The 20872-nt window shown below is 48.0% G+C and overlaps 1 protein-coding gene across 2 annotated transcripts in view; it reads right to left on the reverse strand.

Annotated features, from left to right (window-relative positions):
- Nucleotides 1–1326: 1326 nt before the first annotated feature.
- The window catches only part of EBI3 (Epstein-Barr virus induced 3), a 54383-nt gene continuing 34837 nt past the window's right edge, over nt 1327–20872 (reverse strand). For both annotated transcript variants that reach the window (XM_029614227.1, XM_029614226.1), the window contains 4 exons: nt 11738–11855; nt 10592–10770; nt 9648–9811; nt 1327–1821 (listed from right to left, as the gene is read on the reverse strand). In XM_029614227.1, the coding sequence (XP_029470087.1) occupies nt 1669–1821; nt 9648–9811; nt 10592–10770; nt 11738–11855 (614 nt within the window). In that variant the 3' untranslated portion in view covers nt 1327–1668. The remainder of the gene's footprint in view (nt 1822–9647; nt 9812–10591; nt 10771–11737; nt 11856–20872) is intronic.

Here is a 20872-nt window from a genome sequence, read left to right on the forward strand (position 1 = left end):
GCATTATAGGTAAGAGAACCATTTTAGCACATTGGAATGATGAAAATGCATTATCTTTTTGGAAATGGAGAAATATGTTACATGTCATGATGCAAATGGAGCAGATGGAATCAAAGCTTTCTTTTCAATGTTGGAATTTGTTTCTGGCAGTGTGGGAAAGGTATATACACGCATTACCCCTACAGCGCGAAGCTTGATTATACCAGTGGACCATGACTGTATAGAAATATTTAAGCTTTGTAATTTCCAGACAAAAAAGTATCAAGGAGATGTTGGATTTTGGATTCTAGGGATTTAACATATGCAGAGTTGGGAGTAGGATGGTACTTTTGTTTTGAACTATTGTACTAGGATGCTTTTGAGAAGTTGGAGGGATTTGAAGGGGGGGTGAGGAAGAGGAAATGTACTAGAAAACTGCTTGTATGCAGTTGCCTTCAAGGTACACAAGAAACTTGGTACTTGAATGATGTGTTGATTGTTATCTTTGCTTTGCTTCTAATAAAACTGTTGAAACAAAAAAAAAAGGTTTCTCAGGCGCCAAATGTGCTGGAGATGCCAGCAAAAAGGGGGCACCCTCCCTGCACCTCAGGATTTATGAAACACAAACAGAGGCCACTTCGCCTCTCTGGGGGCTGTGGGAAGCGACTGAGGACAGAATTGGAGTGGGAGTGAAGGAGAATGGGCTGAAGAGAATCTTTGATTCCAGCATATAAGATCCCCTTTCTCCTTCTCACCGCTTCCCAACAGAGGTGTGGAGGAATCAAACTGGGCACAAAAACACTGACAGATCTTGGAAGAGGAGGGGAATTATTTCTGGAAACAGCACTGATCATTTAACCCTGAGTTGCTGCTCGCTGAGACATAGAGGAAGGTTGTGGAGGAATGCAGAGGGTAATGTAGAAAAATGATGACAATTTTGTTTCAGAAAACTAAAAGAAACAGTAAATATGCCTCAGCATTTGCATAAGTGTATATTTATTACTTTATACTCGTATATGTATTCTGTTATGTAAACCACAAACTCTAGGGACATAGCCCCATTGATCCCCTTTTCCTACAAGTCTGGCTGTGCCCATATTTGAGTAAACTGTTTCCCATAAATAAGGATGATGTCTAAACAGAGCAGAAGGTAACCGTGCATTCTTAGCAACCTACTGAGTCACTAATGAGGGAGATGTTTCTGACTCTATGTTTCTTACTTAAAGGCAAATCAACAAAGTAAGTTGGGTAGAGATAATTCCATTACATGACCTCAAAGATACACATTTTAGGAATTACTAAAGGTCCCGTCCATCTGGCGTAACAAAATTGTATTATTTCATTATACATGTGTTAAGCATAGAGAGTTTAATTAAGAGAATGATTACAAAAATCAAAAAGGAGTGTTGCACTGTGGGTGATGGATAGGGGAACTGAACTGGGGATCTTAAAGTTTGATGCTCTAACCACCAAGCTAGTCAGTCTATGCCAAGCACAGTCAGGAAGGTCACAGTCTTCATGGGATGGTGTCAATTTTAAAGCGAGGGAGCCTAGAGAGGTCTGACTTTTCTAATTACAAAATCAACATGACTGTGAAGAGTTGGAAAGTCTGCATGCAACATCCATGATCCTCATCTTTTCACAAAGAGAGTGTCTCCTCCTCGATTTTCTAGAGGAAGTTTTCCCCCATCAGCGCTTATCCCAGGCTTTGCCAGCTGCAGCTGGGCTCCAGGCACTCTGTTTTCCATAGTCCATGCATTCTTTGGCTGACACTTGCACAGAATAGAGAGTGCTTGGCCGGATTCCTGTCAGATTGAAGGAGGTTTGCTCATATGGCCCGATCTGTGGAAAAGGTCAGAAGAATATTTATTTATTTACTTATTTATTTATGTGAGTGTTTTATATACCGTCGCCCTAGAATCACTAGATCACAACGGTGTACAGGTTTAACACTCACAGACAAAGGAAGAGTTACAAAGGCAGGCATACATACAGATAAACATTCAAGGTAAACATTCCAAATCTGAAGGTGCACTTGTAATCGTTAAGGGGGGATGAGAGTATAGGGTAATGTGCAGGACATAGCTGGTTATCAGACTGAGGGGGCATTATCGAATAGCCATGTTTTCAGTTCTTTCTTAAATTTCTTAATGTTGGTTATTGTTTGAAGATTCCCTGGCATTGAGTTCCATAGCATTGGGCCTGCAATTGATATGGCTCTGTCTCTCGTTTGTGTTAGAAGATTTTTAATGGTCGGGATTTCTAGCGGGACTTTCTTCTGAGATCCTAAGCATTCATGTGGGAATATGTGGTTTGAATGTTATTGTTGTGGGAGTCTCAGTTTAGTGGACCCTTGGGCCGACCTGCTGGAGACTGGAAATAGATGGTCAATGTCTCTAATGAATAGCAGGCCGGGAGGCAGATGTTCAGGCGGGACGTAGATGCTCTTCACCCTGGAAGCTGGTACTCCCCCGGGAGGAGCCCGTAGGAGCCCAACCGCTGGGATTTAGGTGGCTTCACCCTTGGAAGCCGAAGCCCCCCCTGGGAGGAGCCCGAAGGAGCCCGGTCGCTGGGACTTAGGCAGATTGTGGATCAGGACAGGTAACTGGAACCAGACTAGGACAGTAGCACTACTGTAACTGGGTACGAGTTCTGGAACCAGGCAGGAACTGTAACAAGACTCGGGTACTGGACCCAGGCAGGAACTGTAGCAAGGCTTGGGTACTGGAACCAGGCAAGGACTGTAGCAGGTAAACAGGACCCAAGCAGGTACTGTAGCAGGCAAGCAGGAACCAAGCAGGTACTGTAGCAGGCAGGCAGGAACCAAGCAGGTACTGTAGCAGGAACAGAGCGATGTAGTCAAGCGAGTCACTCCAGGGCACAGCGCAACAGGAGACCGGGAAGCTAACCCGTTGCAAGGCGAGGACTGGACGGCCGCAGCGTCTGACATCAGGAACTGAGTGGAGTCACCACTGGCGGGAAACGGGCTAGAAAGGCACCCAAGTGGCGCACGCCTAGGAGCAGGGTGTCCTCAGGCACCTTCGCGGCGGCATAGCCCCAGCGGGGACGCTGCCAAACAGGCTGCAAGCCAGGGCTCCGGAGGTGGGAGCAGGTCTGGGAACAAGGAGGTAAGGGCCTGGTCGTGGTGCTCGCGGCCAGGACCACAACAGTACCTCCCCTCTTACGCCCCCTCTTAGCCGGTCCAGGTTTACTTGGGTGATCCAGATGGATCTGCCGTAATAAGTCCTTGTGGAGGATATTACGGGCCGGTTCCCAAGAGTTATCCTCGGGTCCGCAACCCTCCCAGGCAAGCAAGTATTCCCATCAGCGTTGGTGGAACTGGACATCCAAAACTTCACGTACTTGATACGTAACGTCATCCGGTACTGAAGGGTCCGAGGGTTCAGGAGCCCGGGAATGGTATCTGGACAATACAAGAGGCTACAACGAGGAACGGCGAACTTCCAGTAGCAGCAAGCATGTGATTATTATACGAGAACTCCGCCCACAGGAGTAGATTGGACCAATTATCTTATCATTCGTTCACAAAAGCACGGAGAAAAGTCTTCAGGGTTCGATTGGTTCATTCTGTTTGCCCATTACTCTGAGGATGAAACGCAGACGAAAGACTAAGTTGCACATTGAAGCATTTGCATAGGGCTTTCCAATAGCGAGCTGTAAACTGCGGTCCTCGATCGGAGACTATATCCTGCGGGAGACCGTGAAGTCTAAAGATATGCTGAGCAAACAGGCTAGCCAGGTCAGGGGCAGAAGGTAGTTTTGGCAAGGGAACAAAGTGCACCATCTTGGAAAATCGGTCCACGGTTACCCAGATGACCGAATTACCTTTGGAGGCAGGAAGATCCACGATGAAATCAGTGGAGATGTGTGTCCAAGGCTCCACCGGGATGGGCAATGGTTGCAACAGGCCCCTGGGTTTCCTGATGAGCGGCTTTTGAACAGCACAAGTAAGGTATGAGCCCAACAAAAGCTTGGACGTCCTGTCTCACCGTTGGCCACCAGTAGAAACAGTTTAACAAGTCTAAAGTCCCTTTCCAACCAGCAAGACCCCCAGTGAGGGAGTCATGGGCCCAAGCGAGAACTGCTCTCCGGGAGCGACGCGGAATGACGGTCTTCCCTTGGGAGGACACCAAGGTTTCAGCAAGACTTACTTTCACGGGGTCCAAGATATACTGAGGTGTGTCAGGAGTCTCTTCGACCTCAGAAGAGCGCGAAAGTGCGTCAGCTCGAACGTTCTTAGAGCCGGGTCGGTAGCATAAGGTAAAGTCAAACTGATCAAAAAGCAGCGACCACCGGGCTTGTCTTGGATTCAGGTGTTGGGCTTGCTTCAAGAATGCTAGGTTTTTGTGATCGGTGTAAATTGTAACCGGATGGTTGGCTCCCTCCAACCACTGCCTCCATTCATCCAGGGCAAGTTTCACGGCTAGCAACTCTTTGTCACCAACACTGTAGTTGCTCTCTGCCAGGAAGAATTTCCTTGAGAAATATGAACAGGGCAACAGTTGTCCAGAATCAGAGTACTGGCTCAGTACGGCCCCTACGGCCACATTGGAGGCATCAACCTCCACGACGAAGGGCCGGCTGGGATCCAGATGACGAAGGCAGGTGTCTAATAAGAAAGCTTCTTTGAGGGCCTCAAAAGCTTGGCAGGCAGAAGTTGGCCAATCCACCGCGTTAGCCCCCTTTCGGGTGAGGGCAGTTAATGGAGCCACAATACAAGAGAAATTGGGAATAAAGTGTCGGTAGAAATTGGAGAAGCCAAGGAAGCGTTGCAACGCTTTAAGACCCCCTCGGCCGGGGCCAATTCTTAATAGCCACCACTTTCTCAGGATCCATTTGAAAGCCTGCTGCAGAGACTATGTAGCCTAGGAATGGCAGGGAGGTCTTCTCAAAGCTGCACTTTTCCAGTTTCGCGTACAGGCCATGCTCCCTAAGTAGCTGGAGCACTTGACGGACATGCTGACGGTGTGACGGCAGGTCCTGGGAGTAGACTAACACGTCGTCGAGATAAACAATTATGCAGGTGTTCAGAAGGTCCTGTAACACCTCATACATCAGGTGCTGGAACACCGCCAGGGCATTACATAAGCCGAAAGGCATCACGAGGTACTCGTAACGCCCGTCTCGGGTATTAAACGCGGTCTTCCACTCATCTCCGGGACGGATTCTGACCAAATTGTATGCTCCTCGTAAGTCCAATTTTGTGAAAATCTTCGCTCCTTGAAGCCGATCAAGGAGCTCCGGGATTAATGGGAGTGGGTAGCGGTCTCGTTTGGTAATCAAATTTAGGCCTCGATAGTCTATACACGGCCTCAGTGAGCCGTCTTTCTTGCTGACAAAAAAGAAGCCTGCCCCTGCAGGCGACTTGGACGGGCGAATAAACCCCTTGACCAAATTCTCTGCAATGTACTTGGACATGGCCCGAGTCTCAGGTATAGATAAGGGATAAACCCTTCCTCGAGGGGGCATGGTACCAGGTAGCAAGTCAATAGCACAGTCATATGGATGATGCTGCGGAAGGATCTCCGCCTTGGTCTTGGAGAATACATCCGTGAAGTCCTCATAAGGTGCAGGGGGACCCACGGCAGAGTGCATCAACGGAAGTGCGGGAGTCTTAGGCACTTTCATACAATTAGCCAGGCAGAAGGGACTCCACTTAACAATCTGTAGCGTATCCCACTGAATCGTGGGCGAGTATTTCTGTAACCACGGCAACCCTAGCACCACAGGGTGGACAGCCATATCCAACACTAGGAAGGCTATCTCCTCCGAATGGATCGCCCCGGTGTGGACCGTAATGGGTGCCGTGGACATCTAGATGGGACCAGGAAGGAGCATCCCCTGGATAGAGGTAATTCGTAACGGCACCTCCCGTCTATGCATAGGAATCCGCAACTGGGAGACTAGGTCATGCAGGATAAAATTACCTCCGGCTCTGGAATCCAGGAACGCCATCGTCTCAAAGGATCCTCCGGGGTATTCCAGAGTAACAGGAACTGTACATTGAGGAGCTGTAGCACAGCCTAGGAGGAGCTCCTTCCGACCTCCTAGGCTTTGGCGTTTTCCGCACGCTCCTGGCAGCGTGCCAAGAAGTGGCCTTTCTAGCCACAATATAAACATAACTTCAACGAACAGCAACGTTGTCTTTCTTCAGCAGAAAGCGGGGCCCATCCCAGCTGCATGGGTTTGCAGGTGGGAGCATCTGGACGAGAACTCTTAGGGGAGGGCGCAGGTCTCGGCCCACGAACCGGACTGTGGCGAGAGGAGCGCTGCTCCTTGGCCCGTTGCTGTAGGCGGCGGTCAGTGCGAGCAGCCATCTCAATCAAGGCGTTGAGGTCCTCCGGCAGATCTCGAGCTGCAATCTCATCCTTAATGCATCTGGAGAGGCCTTCCAGGAAGATGGCCTTAAGACTACCATCTTGCCAACCTACTTCCTGGGCTAAAGTCCGAAACTCCATTGCGTAATCTGCCAAGGAGCGTGCCCCCTGACGAAGTTGCAGCAGATCAGACGTAGCCGTGGCTACTCGGGCGGGCTCATCAAAGGTTTGGCGAAAGTTCGTGATGAACAGTTGTAAATCCGTTAGCGAAGAATCATTGTTTTCCCAAAGGGGAGAAGCCCATATCATGGCTTTCCCATCAAGTAAAGACAAGATATATGCCACTTTCACCGCATCCGAGGGAAACTGCCGAGGCAACAGGGAGAACCATACAAAACATTGGTTCAGGAAGCCGCGGCAGGTCTTTAAATCACCAGCGTAGCAGGAGGTTGCCGGTAACTGAGTCACCGAAGAGCCGTGACCCTCAGGGGCCCTGCCAGCGGGAGGCAAGGACTCCAGGCGCGAGGATAGCCATTCCACCGTGGCTGCCAAAGTATCAATGCAGCTCTGGTGCTGTAACATCTGCCGAGCCATCCCGGGCAGATCCGAGGGAGCGGGTGCATCCGCCGAGTCCATGGCCTTGCAATCTGTTGTGGGGGTCTCAGTTTAGTGGACCCTTGGGCCGACCTGCTGGAGACTGGGAATAGATGGTCAATGTCTCTAATGAATAGCAGGCTGGTAGGCAGATGTTCAGGCGGGACGTAGATGCTCTTCACCCTGAAAGCTGGTACTACCCTGGGAGGAGCCCGTAGGAGCCCAACTGCTGGGACTTAGGTGGCTTCACCCTTGGAAGCCGAAGCCCCCCCAGGAGGAGCCCGTAGGGGCCCGGCCGCTGGGACTTAGGCGGGTTGTGGATCAGGACAGGTAACTGGAACCAGACTAGGACAGTAGCACTACTGTAACTGGGTACGGGTTCTGGAACCAGGCAGGAACTGTAGCAAGGCTCGGGTACTGGAACCAGGCAAGGACTGTAGCAGGTAAACAGGACCCAAGCAGGTACTGTAGCAGGCAGGCAGGAACCAAGCAGGTACTGTAGCAAGCAGACATGAACCAAGCAGGTGCTGTAGCAGGAACGGAGCGACATAGCCAAGCGAGTCACTCCGGGGCACAGTGCAACAGGAGACCGGGAAGCTAACCCGTTGCAAGGTGAGGACTGGACGGCCATGGCCAGCTTATCAAGGCCGCGGCGTCTGACGTCAGGAACTGGGCAGAGTCACCACCGGCGGGAAACGGGCTGGAAACGGGCTAGAAAGGTGCTCGAGTGACGCACGCGCCTAGGAGCAGGGCATCCTCAGGCACCTTCGTGGCGGCGAAGCCCCAGCGGGGACGCCGCCAAACAGGCCGCAAGCCAGGGATCTGGAGGTGGGAGCAGGTCCGGGAACAAGGAGGTAAGGGCCTGGTTGCGGTGCTCGCGGCCAGGACCACAACAGTTATTCCCATCAAATCATTGTTTGGATTCATGTTGTTGTATATTATTGTCAGTACTTTGCATATGATTCTTGACTGTACAGGTAAGAACATAAGAACATGCCATACTGGGTCAGACCAAGGGTCCATCAAGCCCAGCATCTTGTTTCCAACAGTGGCCAATCCAGGCCACAAGAACCTGGCATGTACCCAATAACTAAGTCTGTTCCATGTTACTGTTGCTAGTAATAGCAGTGGCTATTTTCTAAGTCAACTTAATTAATAGCTGGTAATGGACTTCTCTTCCAAGAACTTATCCAATACTTTTTTAAACACAGCTACACTAACTGCACTAACCACATCCTCTGGCAACAAATTCCAGAGTTTAATTGTGCGTTGAGTGAAAAAGAACTTTCTCCGATTAGTTTTAAATGTGCCACATGCTACCTTCATGGAGTGCCCCCTAGTCTTTCTATTATCCGAAAGAGTAAATAACTGATTCACATTTACCCGTTCTAGACCTCTCATGATTTTAAACCCCTCTATCATATCCCCCCTCAGCCGTCTCTTCTCCAAGCTGAAAAGTCCTAACCTCTTTAGTCTTTCCTCATAGGGGAGCTGTTCCATTCCCTTTATCATTTTGGTAGCCCTTCTCTGTACCTGCTCCATCGTAACTATATCTTTTTTGAGATGCTGCTACCAGAATTGTATACAGTATTCAAGGTGTGGTCTCAAATGGAGCGATACAGAGACATTATTACATTTTCTGGTTTGTTCACCATTCCCTTCCTAATAATTCCCAACATTCTGTTTGATTTTTTGACTGCCGCAGCACACTGAACCGATGATTTCAATGTGTTATCCACTATGACGCCTAGATCTCTTTCTTGGGTGGTAGCTCCTAATATGGAACCTAACATTGTGTAACTATAGCATGGGTTATTTTACCCTATATGCATCACCTTGCACTTATCCACATTAAATTTCATCTGCCATTTTGATGCTCAATTTTCCAGTCTCACAAGGTCTTCCTGCAATTTATCACAATCTGTTGTGATTTAACTACTCTGAAAAATTTTGTATCATCTGCAAATTTGATTACCTTACTCGTCGTATTTCTTTCCAGATCATTTATAAATATATTGTAAAGTACGGGTCCCAATACAGATCCCTGAGGCACTCCACTGCCCACTCCTTTCCACTGAGAAAACTGTCCATTTAATTCTACTCTCTGTTTCCTGTCTTTTAGCCAGTTTGTAATCCACAAAAGGACATCACTACTTATCCCATGACTTTTTACTTTTCCTAGAAGCCTCTCATGAGGAACTTTGTCAAACGCCTTCTGAAAATCCAAATACACTACATCTAGCGGTTCACCTCTATCTACATGTTTATTAACTCCTTCAAAAAGTGAAGAAGATTTGTGAGGCAAGAGTTGCCCTGGGTAAAGCCATGATGACTTTGTTCCATTAAACTATGTCTTTCTATATGTTCTGTGATTTTGATATTTAGAACACCTAGGCTCAGCCTGATCCTGATGACCTGGAAGTTGCCTTATAGCACTATCACTTGAAAAGTATTCTGAGGAAATTGACCCAGATGGGGGTAGGAACTACATATGCCTGGGCTCCATGTACCTACCCATACAGTGTGGTTAAAATAGAGATTTGCCCAGACATCTGCAAATTTAGTTTTCTATAATTTCAGGATATTCTTTATTGGAGTTTGAGTTACGCTTCTAAAAATAGGGTGTGTCCACCTAGTAACAAACCTGTTTGAAAGTGCCTTTGTTCTGAGTTGCTTCTGGTCCTGCTGAGAGCCTTGGTTAATTCTCTCTTGAGGAGTAGAAAACGGTCTGCTTACCTTTCTGAAGGTGCTGCTTCCTGCCCTCTGGTAACGAATTAGATACTTGAGTGGGAAATACTGTGGAAATGGCCAGGACTTTGGTGGATCCCACTTCAGTAAAAGCTTCTTTCTCTGTCCAGGTATGGAGGAGACCCTTAGATTTTCTGGGGGGTCCGGTTTTACTAACAAGAACCAGGAAGAAGAAAAGATTGAACATTAATGTCTGCTTGGGCAGCTTACTGGGCTCCCTCACTCTCTGGTTTCCTTCACTCTATTCCTCGACGCTATTGTCTTCTCATATATCCTCCTCCCCCCGGGCCCCCCCCCCCCCTCCATTTCTCTCCATCATAAGAACATAAGAAATTGCCATGCTGGGTCAGACCAAGGGTCCATCAAGCCCAGCATCCTGTTTCCAACAGAGGCCAAACCAGGCCACAAGAACCTGGCAATTACCCAAACACTAAAAGATCCCATGCTACTGATGCAATTAATAGCAGTGGCTATTCCCTAAGTAAATTTGATTAATAGCCGTTAATGGACTTCTCCTCCAAGAACTTATCCAAACCTTTTTTGAACCCAGCTACACTAACTGCACTAACCATATCCTCTGGTAACAAATTCCAGAGCTTTATTGTGCGTTGAGTGAAAAATAATTTTCTCTGATTAGTCTTAAATGTGCTACTTGCTAACTTCATGGAATGCCCCCTAGTCCTTCTATTATTCAAAAGTGTAAATAACTGATTCACATCTACTCATTCAAGACCTCTCATGATCTTAAAGACCTCTATCATATCCCCCCTCAGCCGTCTCTTCTCCAAGCTGAACAGCCTTCTTCATATCTTCATCTCTCTATGTGATGTATTTTTGAAGATCTGTGAGCCGATCCTACAGGGCATGAGCTAAGCTTAACCTTTGCCTGATGCCCTCTGGTGAAGCCCTAGACAGAGGCAGAGTGCTCTTACTGATCTGCTCCACTATGAAGGGATGCAGATGTGTCACTGATCCCAGGGGGTTTACTGCTGTCACATTCAGTATATAGGGAATCATGGAAAAGATCTGGAAATCGCTGATGGTACAGCTGTTCGCCTCTGCGAGGGACTGAATGCACTCATTAGCCTCTTCTTCAGTCTCCATCATTTGCCTGAAACACAAGGCCAGGGTGAGAAATGGTGTCTAAGAGGAAGTTCATGTGCTCTCATCCTCTGCGTAGGCTTCATAAATATAAGACATTTTGATTTTTTTATTGTCTCAGCAGCCCCCTTCCCCCCAGGCATTAAAGCATATGATACCGAAGCTGTAAGAGACACTGAATGAAATCAGAGGAATAAAGGACAACAAGACAGCTGCAAGTGATGCATTTTTAGTGGACTAAGTGAGAGGGCAATATTCAAAGCCTTTTCCTCGGGCAGAAACCTATTTTACCCATGGAAAGGGGTGGGGGGGGGGCTTGGACTATTGCTCAACAATGCACAAATTTTCATCTGTGGACTCTGGAGACGTTGCTGGGGGCAGAGAGAGGAAACGGACATAGATTTGCTTATTCAGACCTATCCAGGTAGTTTCTGACAGAACAAACACAGAGAAAGACGATGTGATCTCCTTGGATCATTCTTCCAAGCCGGTGCAGACTATTGCTTCGATTATGGTACAAAGCCCGCAGGTAAAACGTTCCTGTGATATTTACACCAACATGGGGCAGTTTTGATTATTGCCCTCTTCGTGAGCATAGAAACTGCTGCTCATCCAGAAAGCCTTAATCCCCTATGTGACTGGGTCGGGGCTCAGTGACGGAGCAGGTTGAGCAGCGAGGAACTTTGCCTCAGCAGCAGGTAAATACTGAATGGCTCTCGTTTTCCAAGGAGCTGGCCCTTCTCAAAAATGTGAGGTCTGCTGGAGCACCGTGTGGAAAAGCCCCCGTGAGGAATGACTCGCCACCCTCCACATTGCCCCTCACTCACCCCAGCTCCAGGAGAAACAGCCCTTCTAATTTATTGGCCTTTAAAGATCAAAGTCCCAGGCCCTCTAACAGTTTAGTTTGTACTGTAGCTGACACCCTATCCATTTTCTTTGCTCTCCTGGCTCGGGTGAAGGAAAGGTTTGTTCTCTACCGGTAAGTGGTGATAAAAGATGTGTTCAGATGAGGGGCTGGCTCCAGCTTCCATGTACAGTGCACAGACTCAGGGTAGCTCACAGCCCAGCACTTAATCCCTGGCTTCATGGGAGGGGCTGGAAAGAGACAAGAACAGAACATTTACAAGTGCTAGAAAATGAACCAGCTGGCAAACAAAATTGCAGCTAGACACAGGCCGAGAAGATAATGTGAGCAATAGAAATAGAAGTTACACCAAAGCTCTTCATCAGAACTCCTTCACAGCCAAACATTAAGAATGTCTGAGCCATGTCTGTCCAGTGGTGGTCTGATGGCAGCTGGACTCCCCTTCATGTGAGAGACGCACACCACCTAAAAGTAAATGAGGGCTGTTCATCGCTGGCCCCTCATTAGTGGGCATCAATATGTCATTTACTCACCATTCCACCACCTCAGACATCACCAACTCTACAGCTTAAGATAACATCTCTAACAACTGTACTACGCTGCACCAAAGGCTGACCTAGAACAAGGAGAAAAGCTATGGCAGAGTCCACCTAGAACCCAGGAAAATTATTACAAAACAAACACGCCCTACTCTGGAACACAGATGAGTTGGGTTACCATAGAGATGGGGTAGACATGAGCTTTTAGCATGAGGCCTAGTCAGTTAGTTTAAGGGTAGTCATCCTGTTCCCTGCTTTAAAAGAGTATGCAGAAAGACTTCTGGATGACATCATGAACATAACTATACTTTCCCAGAGAAGAAATACATTATACTCAGCAGCTTCAGGGACATTTGGCATGGAACATGGAGATTTAATAACCTCCTGTAAAAAGATAATTCTGTTACGCTCAGGGCCAGGGCAAGGGGATTAGGTGCCCTAGGCGAGCCTTCTCCCTTGCTCACCCCCCCCCCCCCCCCCCCCCCAGTCTCATGGTCTCAGCCCCGACTCCTACATCATTCTCGATCACGCTCACCGGCTGTGTGGTTTTCTGGGTCACGAGCAGGGCCCACCAAATCTCCACTCCTCTTTGCCGCCGCTTGCGGCCCCATATGGTTCACACCCAGTGGCACACCAAGGGTCTCCGGCGCCCGAAGGCCAATGCATTTGTGTGCCTCTCCAGCATCCCCCCCTTAATCCTTCTTGTACAGAAAATCAGTGGCATCTCTAGACAGAAGAATTTTTCTTTGGGGGGGGGGGGGGGGGGAGCCAAAATGACATTTCTTCATCACACCCACCTCTATAGCATGGATCCTGCTTTAAAATTGGTTTAAAAAAAAGTGTTAATAAAAAAGTCCAAAGGGTCTTCTGCGTAATTTTATAAAGCTGGCCAGTTTCACACTTCTAGTAAAACTACTATAAAATTATTTCATAGCCTCATTCAACTAATTCTATATGGCTATGAGAGTGAAGTCTGGAATGTATAGGAAGGGACAGAATGTCAATATAAATCCTGCACCTCCAGTTCTCTAACTCTGTGCATCCACTGAAAATTCCCCCAAACAATGGAGCTTGGATGTTTCCCTTACAGCTCATCATAGTAAAAGATATTTTCAAATTCTGATGTCACCTCACAGTAACAGCAGCACAAACAGCTTCCACTGCCAGTCACATTGTGAACTAACACAAAACCCCACAAAAAAAGACACTCAAAATCTATACTGCAATCCCATCATAACAGTAATAACACCAAGGACTCAAACAATAATAACCCTACCTGTGAAAAAGCAAGGGTAAATATTACACTGGGTCCTAGAATACCAATACACCACCTACTCAGGAAACAAAACAAACCCAATTGCTATAGATCTTTATACAGACACTACATGCTAGCAGAATCTCTCATCATGACACACACACAGAGCAGAGAAAGACTCTCACCAAATACAGAATACAAAATGAAGGAGCACAAATTAGACAAAAACTCCAAGAAGCCAGACTCCGTGTATTAACAATAGAAAAATAGAACCACCATTCCTCATAAAACAAATAAAATCAAGAAACAAAGCATCAGTTATAATAGTAAAACTATAATAAAAGAATATTTTAAAACTACTGATAAACAGAATTTCTATTAATTAAAATCATATACATGTTTTACAATTTCCCAAACACCAATAAAATATTTAAAAACAGCACATATATCAAATAACATTCAATAATTAAAACTAATAAGGATTTTAAAAAGCCCCTGCTGACCCCTTCTGTGGGAGCTCTTGATTTCCAGTCACCCTGATATTGTCGAGGATTAGGAGGTTATCCTCTCTCTCTCACACATACTCACATGTCCATTCTCTGTCACACATACACTGTCACATACATACACATTCATGCTCTTATATCCACCATAACCTCTCGTTCTCACTGACACTGACACACTCTCAGGCTCTAAGATACTCTCTCCCCCTCCACACAACCCCCCCCCCCCTCCCAGCACACACACACAAACTCTTACTCCCTTGGATTTTCTCATACACATTCATGCTCTCACACTCACTGGCTCCCTCACATACACACAAACATACACACCCAGGCAAGCTCCCAGTCATTCTCATACCACTGCCTCCCCACCCCCCCAGGCATGCACACATTCATTCTCACACATACACCCCCAGGCAGAGTCCCATTTATACACATGCACACACTAAAGACAGACCCCCCCCCCTCTTTTTTTGCCAGAAACCTTGGAACCTCTCTCATTCCTCAGCTGCCACTGTCACTGCTGCCACATGGCTATTGGGGAGGCACTGATTGCTGCTACTGGCACTGAAGCCCATTCTGCTGCTTCCTGTGTGCAGGCCACATGGGCTTCCACTTTCTCCATGCTGATCTCGTACATTGTGAGATCCACATAGAGAAAGTGCTATTCTTGCACATTCCCAAAGATTACATGTGCCAATCACTACAAAGTAATTTTTTTCTTTTTTTACCTTTGCTGTCTGATCTTAGTTTTCTAATTGGTTGGTCACAGGCTTTTTTTTTCCACCTTCCCTTTCTTATTTTTTTGCCAATTCCTTTTATATTGTCTTTTTTTCCTATTTCTTTTCTCTCCATCTTCTTCCCTCAAACACACAGTCAGGTTCTCATTCTCACATGCATTTCTCTCTCTCTCTCTCTCTCTCACACACACACACACACACACACACAGGCTCTCACTGTCACATGCTCTCTCTCATACAATCATTCATACACACAGTCTCTCACTGGCACATGCTGTCTGAGTCTCACACACACAGGCTCTCTCTCACTCCCACATGCTGTCTTGCTCAAGCACAGGCTCTCACTGTCACATGCTCTCTCTCATACAATTATTCATACACACAGTCTCTCACTCCCACATGCTGGTGAATAAAATGGAAAATGTCATAATGCCTCTGTATTGCTCCATGGTGAGACCACACCTTGAAAACTGTGTACAATTCTGGTCGCCGCATCTCAAAAAAGATATAATTGGCTGAAGGTTTGGGGCCTTACTGGAGCCGGAACACCTCCCCCAACCAGGACGCCACGACGCAGCTGGGAGGAGCCCCAACGCGATTGAAAAACCGGCGGAGTAGCGGCAGAGACCGCTGAAGGTTTGGGGCCTTACTGGAGCCGGAACACCTCCCCCAACCAGGACGCCACGACGCAGCTGGGAGGAGCCCCAACGCGATTGAAAAACCGGCGGAGTAGTGGCAGAGACCGCTGAAGGTTTGGGGCCTTACTGGAGCCGGAACACCTCCCCCAACCAGGACGCCACGACGCAGCTGGGAGGAGCCCCAACGCGATTGAAAAACCGGCGGAGTAGAGGAGCACCACCGCCGCCGGCGCACACCCCTTAGGCGCGCACGGCTTTGTCCGGCTTAGTCCGGAGAAGGACGGAGGAGACTCAAAGCTTGGGAACCCGGACCTTCAGTCAAGAGGGGGTGGAAAATAAGAAGACGCCCTGAGAGGTAAAGTTTGCTATTCTGTTTTTCCAAGAGTTATACGCAGTTAAAGATTTTGTGTATCATAATGCCACATAAGAGGAAAGGGAAGGTCCGAGTATTCCCACCTGACTCGGACCTTTCAACAGGACAGCGATTAATATCTGATTTTGCCTCTTCTTTACCCACATCGAGTGTCTCAACCCCCGCTGGAGAGAAGGCGAGAGGAGCGCTTTACTCCCCTGGGGAACTTTCGTTGAGCCCTCCAACTCCCTAAGACACCGCTGAGAGCTTTGCCACAGGACTTGGTCAGAGGAGCCGTGGCTATATCGGATGATACCGGTAATGCCGGGCTAGGTGGCCCAGAAGACCTTGTCTTGTCTGGGGATGAACCAATTACCCAGAAAGCTGCTTCACCGCGAGGCAAAGTAAGTGTAGCAGGAGATACTACCCCTATGTTAGCTGGGGGAAGTAGTCGGCCTGCCAAAAGCGGGGTAAAGGACTCACGCTCACAGCAATGTATCAAACCAGCAGTCGTCACCCTAGATACAATCTGGGATTTCATGGTGAGGATGTCTAACCAACTAGACAATCAGGCCCAAAAATTGGACGAGATTGTTGCTAAAAGTGGTATACAAGAACGGGAAAATCAAAAAAGATTTCAGGATTATGAAGAGTCATTAAAGAAAGTAAATGGAGAAATAAATAGTCTCCAAAGTATCAATGCCAATATACTAGCTGAAAGGACAAGTATGTCGAGGAGATTGGAATCCATAGAGAACTTTATGAGGCATTTAAATATAAGATTACTTAATTTTCCGATTGTTATGGGAGAAATCCCTATATTGACTTTTAAGAAATACGTAATGGAGACTTTAAAGATTCCTCAGGATGAGATTCCAGCGATTAAAAAATTATTTTTTCTACCGAAAAGAAACAACTCTGTCTCTGGGACATTAAATGTTCAAAGATTGGATTTACAAAATCTAACAGATTACTTGGAAAATTCGACTCCTGAAATTGTAGATAGAGCTGTACTCTTTGTTTCTTTTTATGATGAGGCTAGTGTCTCAAAGATAATGAGTAGTTACTTCAGAAATATTAGTGAATTATATTGTGGTGGTCCTGTCCACGTTTACCCAGATTTAGCTAAAGCTACGCAGCAGCGTAGAAAGGCTTTTTTATTAATGAGATCTGAATCCCAAGCACTCGGAGCCAGTTTTTTACTGCGCTATCCGTGTAAGTGCATAGTAAAGCTGTCCAGAAACACATATATTTTCTTTTTTCCTGACCAACTTAGGACCTTTTTGGATGGGAGGAAACAACCTAGTGTAACATGAAAGGAGCAATTAGTAATTAAGGGGTAAGATACAGGACGCTAAGAATTGATTAGTAGATTTTCCTTTTGACTCCTTATATTCATTAAAACCCCCTCATTGTTTCCTATGTAACAAGAGAAAAATTTTATGTTGACATTTCTATATTTTGAAGAGTAAGATTACTCATTTTCCTTTATGCTCTGTATTTCAATGCAAAAGATTACTCTTTGTATGTTATTAAAACCTGAATAAACAAATAATTAAAAAAAAAAAAAGATATAATTGCGATGGAAAAGGTACAGAGAAGGGCTACCAAAATGATAAGGGGAATGGAACAGCTCTCCTATGAGGAAAGACTAAAGAGGTTAGGACTTTTCAGCTTGGAGAAGAGACGGCTGAGGGGGGATATGATAGAGATGTTTAAAATTATGAGAGGTCTAGAATGGGTAGATGTAAATCAGTTATTTACTCTTTCGGATAGTAGAAAGACTAGGGGGCACTCCATGAAGTTAGCATGGGGCACATTTAAAACTAATCAGAGAAAGTTCTTTTTTACTCAATGCACAATTAAACTCTGGAATTTGTTGCCAGAGGATGTGGTTAGTGCAGTTAGTATAACGGTGTTTAAAAAAGGGTTGGATAAGTTCTTGGAGGAGAAGTCCATTACCTGCTATTAAGTTCACTTAGAGAATAGCCACTGCCATTAGCAATGGTAACATGGAATAGACTTAGTACTTGGGTACTTGCCAGGTTCTTATGGCCTTGATTGGCCACTATTGGAAATAGGATGCTGGGCTTGATGGACCCTTGGTCTGACCCAGCATGGCAATTTCTTATGTTCTTATGATCTTATGCTCAAGCACAGGCTCTCACTGTCACATGCTGTCTCTCACACACACACAGAGGTTCTCACATGTTGTCTCTGCAAACATTCAGGTCCTCACTCCCACACACAGTCTCTCAACTCATCTCATACACGCACGCACACACACTCTACAGACCCTCAGCCTCTCTCTCACCTCTGGGCCTCCTCTTTGCGGGTCTCTGCCGCTGGGCCTCCTCTTTGCGGATCAGGGCCGCAGCGGCCCTGCTACCGGGCCACTTCCTCTTCTCGGGCCGCTGCGACTTGGGATTCGTGGCGGCTCGTAAGCACTGCTCCTCTTCTGCCCGTGCTGATGCTCCTCCTCCTTCCTGCCCGCGCGGCTCTGGCAACCTTTACTTCCGGGGTCGCATAGGCAGGAAGGAGGAGGAGCATCAGCGCGCTTAAACGCAATCTTTTTCTTCGGGCCGTGGTGCCGTGAGCTCCACCTGCTGATCTCCTGCTAATTGCGTGTCGCTGCTCAGCCACCAGTGGCATGAGGTCCACTGGCGGACGAATGAGCCTCCCTGTGCCCAGGCGCATTGCCTCCCCTCGGGATACCACTGCTCGTGGCGCCCCCTAATACTCGGCACCCTAGGCCCAGGCCTAGTTCGCCTCGTGCTTCCACCGGCCCTGGTTATGCTCCGCAGCCGCCATTGCTCACCTCCCTTTTCACAACCTTGGCTCAGTTGGGTGAACTCGCGGCTTCGGCCAGCTACCACCAGCCCTCTGGCCTCCATTCCCGGGCCTATCCAAGAAGCGTGGAAGCTCCCGACCACCATCTTACCCATGGGGTTCCTTAGGCGCGCGCACTTTCCAACCAGCTTTAACCACATCATGGCGGGAACCTCGGGAGCGTCTCTACCAGATGATGTCATTCTGCTCTCATATTTAATCCGGCCTGCCCAGACAGCTGGCGACTTGGCAACGAGTTCACTTGCTGTTGTTCCAGCTTCTACTCTGCTTGTTCCGGTTTGCTTCCGTGGTGTGAGACTACTGGATACTCGCTCCTCGGGGGCCCCCCTCATCTCTTGGCTATCCACTCCTCTGAGGGCCTGTCACCCGGTTTCCAGCCTGCCTTCTCCTAAGAATTTCTACGGGACTTTGCTTGCTTCCTGTCGCTATGAATACCACCTCTGGACCACTATCTCTATTGCTACATGGGAATCCCCGCCGGTGTACCTCGGTCTGCGGTCCATTGTCGTGAGGACTCTCTTCTGAGTTCCTCCCTGCTCTGTGGACCCACTCGGTGATATCATCTGCGGACCCCTCACTGATGTACCCCGCTCTGCGGACCATTGCCGTGAGGACTCTCTTCCGGGTTCCCCCTGCGCTACGGGCCTGTGCCGTGTATCATCTGAGGAACCCTCGCCGGGGCACCCCACTCTGCGGATCACTACCGTGTTCTTCCACCAAGGAACCTCCCTCCATTCTCTACTACTGATTCAATGTGTTACAGTGACTGTACTTCCCAGCACCCCCGCTCCTCAGGTATTGCCGCTTCCTCCTTTGACTCTTGCCTCAAGCAAAACTGATGTCAGCAGTTGCTGCCGTTCCGTGGCCCACCTCCAGGGGTCACCCTTACATCTCCACCTCTACGCCTGCTGTATCTCCATCCCACAGCCAAGGCTCCGCCTCCCAACGGTGAGGCCCCGTGAGCTCCTCCCCCTGAGTGATTCCTCCTCTCACCTCAGCCAAAGGGTTCACTCACTTACTTATCCTAACAGATTGCCAAGTCCCTGGACCCGGCACAGCTCTCGGCCCTCCAGGCCATTCCCAGCCTGGCCCAGTGAATTTCTGAGCAGCAGAAAGTCTTGGAGAACTTGACTAACACCATAAACATTTTAAATAACCGGTTGGACACCGCCGCAACGTCTGCCAAATTGAGTGCTACCCCTCAGATGCCGCCGTTCCGGCCACCTGTGCCCCTGCTTGCACCTCTTCGGTTTTCAGGTGACCCCTTGTCTTGTAGGGACTTCCTGAATCAGTGCAACATGCACTTTTCTTTAGAACCCACATACTTTCCTGACGTGACTTCTAAGACGATGTAAATCCTCTCCTTATTGGAGGGAAAGGCTTTGGCCTGGGTCTCACCCTTGTGGGAACGGCGGACCCGATCCTCCAAGATCTGACAGGTTTCCTCGCCCTTTTCTGCTGTGATTTTGATTACCCTGCTCGCAAGACCATCGCCGGCTCCACGTTGCTGCACCTTCATTAAGGTTCTAGATCCCTTTCTGAATACGTCGAGTTTAGAACCCTTGCGTCTGAACTACACTGGGATTTAGGATGCTTGCGTGCAATTTTCCTTGAAGGACTGAGTCTGCGTATCAAAGATGAGCTGGCAGCTCGAGAACTTCCAGATACCCTGGATGCCCTTATAGATGTCGCTGGACGCATTGACCGCCATCTTCATGAATGCTTACAGAGATCCGAGCACCCAAGAGGGTGGCTGCGGGTACCCCCTGCACACATCCTGCTCCTTCTATGAAGATCGCTACTCTGCCAGAGGCCAACGAAGACGAACCCATGCAAATGGGCCGCAGTCACTTATCCTCGAAGGAGAACGTCGCCGTCTATGTTCAGGGCTATGTATGTACTGTGGTCAACCCGGACATGTGGTACCTGCCTGCCCACGCATTCCAGGAAACTTCCAGGCCTAGGTTATGCCGGAGGACTCCTCCTAGGCCTGACATCGCCCTCTCCTCCATTAACCTTACCTGTCTCTATTAACTCAGGAAATTTGGAATTTCACACACTAGCCTTAGTGGATTCCGGGGCTGGTGGTAATTTTATTCTACGACAGCTGGTGGCGCACCTCTGGATCCCCACAGTCTGCACTCCTACGCCACTCTTGCTCTCCTCGATCCAGAGTGAGCCGTTACCTAGCGAAGTGACTTGCTCCACAATTCCTTTCCAACTAGAGATGTGAATCGTGTGATCGATCGTCTTAACGATCGATTTCGGCTGGGGGGGGGGAGGGAATCTTATCGTCGCGGTTTTGTTTTTTAAAATATCGTGTAAATCGTAAATCGGGGGAGGGCGGGAAAACCGGCACACTAAAACATC

This window comes from Rhinatrema bivittatum, chromosome 8, assembly GCF_901001135.1.
Source record: "Rhinatrema bivittatum chromosome 8, aRhiBiv1.1, whole genome shotgun sequence".
In the NCBI taxonomy this organism is placed as follows: Eukaryota; Metazoa; Chordata; class Amphibia; order Gymnophiona; family Rhinatrematidae; genus Rhinatrema; species Rhinatrema bivittatum.